This window comes from Trypanosoma grayi, assembly GCF_000691245.1.
Source record: "Trypanosoma grayi strain ANR4 Tgr_325_V1, whole genome shotgun sequence".
Taxonomy (NCBI): Eukaryota; Euglenozoa; class Kinetoplastea; order Trypanosomatida; family Trypanosomatidae; genus Trypanosoma; species Trypanosoma grayi.
The window spans coordinates 60-2,471 of record NW_008825944.1 but is presented as its reverse complement, the minus strand read 5'-3'; the positions used below and the strand labels follow the sequence as shown (position 1 = coordinate 2,471).

Here is a 2,412-nt window from a genome sequence, read left to right as displayed (position 1 = left end):
CAATGCAGACTCGATCCATAATTGAGATAAAACAAGTAGAAACCAGTACCTACAGCTGATTGCGTTTACTGCTGTGCTTTGGGCAGAGCATCTCAAACGTTTTCTCATTCAGCGTTACCCCTGCCTCTACCGCACAGTGCAGGTGATAGCTTCGCTGGCATCGCTCATTTACGCAACCAACAGGGGCGCCAGGACGTCGGCAGTGAACACACTTGATGAGTCGGCACCGCTCCAACACGGCATTTATGTTCCGCAGCGTGGTCGCCTCCGTGTCGTAGTACACCTCTGGGCACCACAGCGCGCATGCCAAGTGAAGATAATGCCCTTCGTAACACTCTAGTGGCTCCCTGCTGACGTGGCAGAATACACACGTGGCAGTGGACGCCGCCTTACAAACTTCAACGCGGCGGCGAACATTGCGCGCGGCCGCTGTCGCATCGGCCTCTTCTTCTTCTTCTTCCACCTCCTCCTTCTCGCGATCTGCATTGATTAGCGCAAAAGAAGTATCAGAACTCGCCGAGAGGGGTGTCCCCCCGAGGACTTCATGCTCCTCTACAGAAGCAGATGCCAAACCGCTACCATGACAACTTACAGGCGATGCCACCTGCGTCGACTGAGAACTGCTGCTCCACGGACATGACAACTGCAGCGGCGAGAAGACTGCGGGGGTGCCAGCAGCAGGAAGGGCGTGCTCGTCTTCCCTGTCGTCGCAAGAGCCATCACCGCTCTCATCATACGAAGAACACAGAGCGGCTTGAGTGAGCAGCAGAGAACAGTCGGAGCCTTGTGACGCCACCAGGGCAGTGTGCCACTCCCGCGCCTCCTCTGGAGTTGCGTGGCCGACCTCGCTTCCAACATGCGGCGAGACTAACAAATTCAGATCAACTGACACGCTGTTGTCAGTGGCAGGGAGGGAGTTGGAAGTGGACGACGAGGAAGAACAGGTGCGGCGGCGCGGAACATGCACAATTGTCACAGAACCGAATGTGACGTGTTTTGTCTCTGACTGTGGAGAAGGCGCTGAAGATTTTACGACCATTGCTTTGGTGCCCTTGTTCCCCCTTTTACCCCAGTTCCTGCTGGCACCACAAGTGTAAGAAAGTAAAAAGAGACAAAGTGGAACACAAATGCACACGCACAGATTAAGAGAGAGAGATATATATATATGTAAAGTGGAGCAGCAACATTATCGTCATCAACACCAACAAAAACGACGATGCCTTTTTTTGTTGTCTTCAAACACTAAGGATGCCTCACACACACACACACCACACAACTCACCACACACAGACCCTCTCTCCGCAGGGGGAGGATGTTTCTCCCATCAATTCTTGAAGAACACTAGCGGCTCCTCCAAATTCGCCACACACTTGAACGGCAGGTCATGCGCAAAGTCCTGCGGCACGTAGCGGGACGGCGGCGGCATATTCCTGTCGAGCAGATCAAAGGTCGCCAAGAAAGAGGCGACCAACGAACCGTTGAAGAGGTGAAACGATTCTCCCTCCTCCACAAAGGTCGCTAGGTGCTGTCGCATTACCTCCATATCGCCCAGTTTCTCTTTTTGCCCCTTGATGGCTAGAGGTGACGCGTGTTTTCGCGACATTTCATGTATCTTCTGCCTCTGTTTACTCATCTCCACAGCAAACTCATAGTACTTATGCTCGTGCCCCCGCCGCATGCTGGCCGAAAACAGGTACCATGGTTGTGGTGCTATCTTCTGCACTTCCACTGCGAAGAGGGAAACGACAGAGGGGCTTGGTTTACGCCCCACATTCGGGTCGTCTACGGCAAGTTTCCGCACCGCCATACCGCGCGGCATGCGTGTCTCTATGAACTCCTGCAGGCTCAACACCTTAGCTCCTTCAAAGTCACAGAAGCAGATGTGTGGCTCCCCATCCTTCATCCACATTACGCCCACATCGTCCCATGTGGACTTCAGCAGGACCTTCGATAGCACGCTGTANAACATGTGACTCCACGTCGGTAGTGTGTACCAACGGTTGCAGATGGCGACAACATCCCCCGTGCTGAATTCGCTCGGTGGAAGCTCTGTCACCTGCCACGTGGCACGGTAGTAAAGGTCCCTTCCCTCCGCCACAATGAGAAGCGATAGAGGGAGTGCCTGGCAAATTGCCTTGAAGTGTATGCGCACCTTCTGACGCCATTGTAGACGTGGCCCAAGGCTCGCCATGACAACCGAGTGGCGATGCGGGTCACTAGAGCGAATAGGAAAAACAAAAACAAACCACGATATGAACAGAAACAAGAGGAATAAAATAAGTGTCGCATTAAATAAAGACATGAGTAAGATTGACGCTCACATTTAGCTTTCTCGCGTATGGCCCCCGGGTGGTTCTGATGCATCCGGTAAGCAGGCGTTGAATTCACAAAACGACCTCCTTTTCTCTCCTC

At 53.2% G+C, this 2,412-nt stretch overlaps 2 protein-coding genes across 2 annotated transcripts; both read right to left on the bottom strand.

The window, feature by feature from the left end:
- Positions 1–49: 49 nt before the first annotated feature.
- On the bottom strand, positions 50–1,039 carry DQ04_03251010 (putative chaperone-like ATPase (ISS); the record flags this gene model as incomplete). Its single annotated transcript, XM_009312660.1, has 1 exon — positions 50–1,039. One exon carries the CDS (start codon positions 1,037–1,039, stop codon positions 50–52), a length of 990 nt encoding a protein of 329 aa, XP_009310935.1.
- Positions 1,040–1,324: 285 nt separating this feature from the next.
- Positions 1,325–2,191, bottom strand: DQ04_03251000 (hypothetical protein; the record flags this gene model as incomplete). The annotated part of the gene is made up of 1 exon (XM_009312659.1): positions 1,325–2,191. One exon carries the CDS (start codon positions 2,189–2,191, stop codon positions 1,325–1,327), a length of 867 nt encoding a protein of 288 aa, XP_009310934.1.
- Positions 2,192–2,412: the final 221 nt, after the last annotated feature.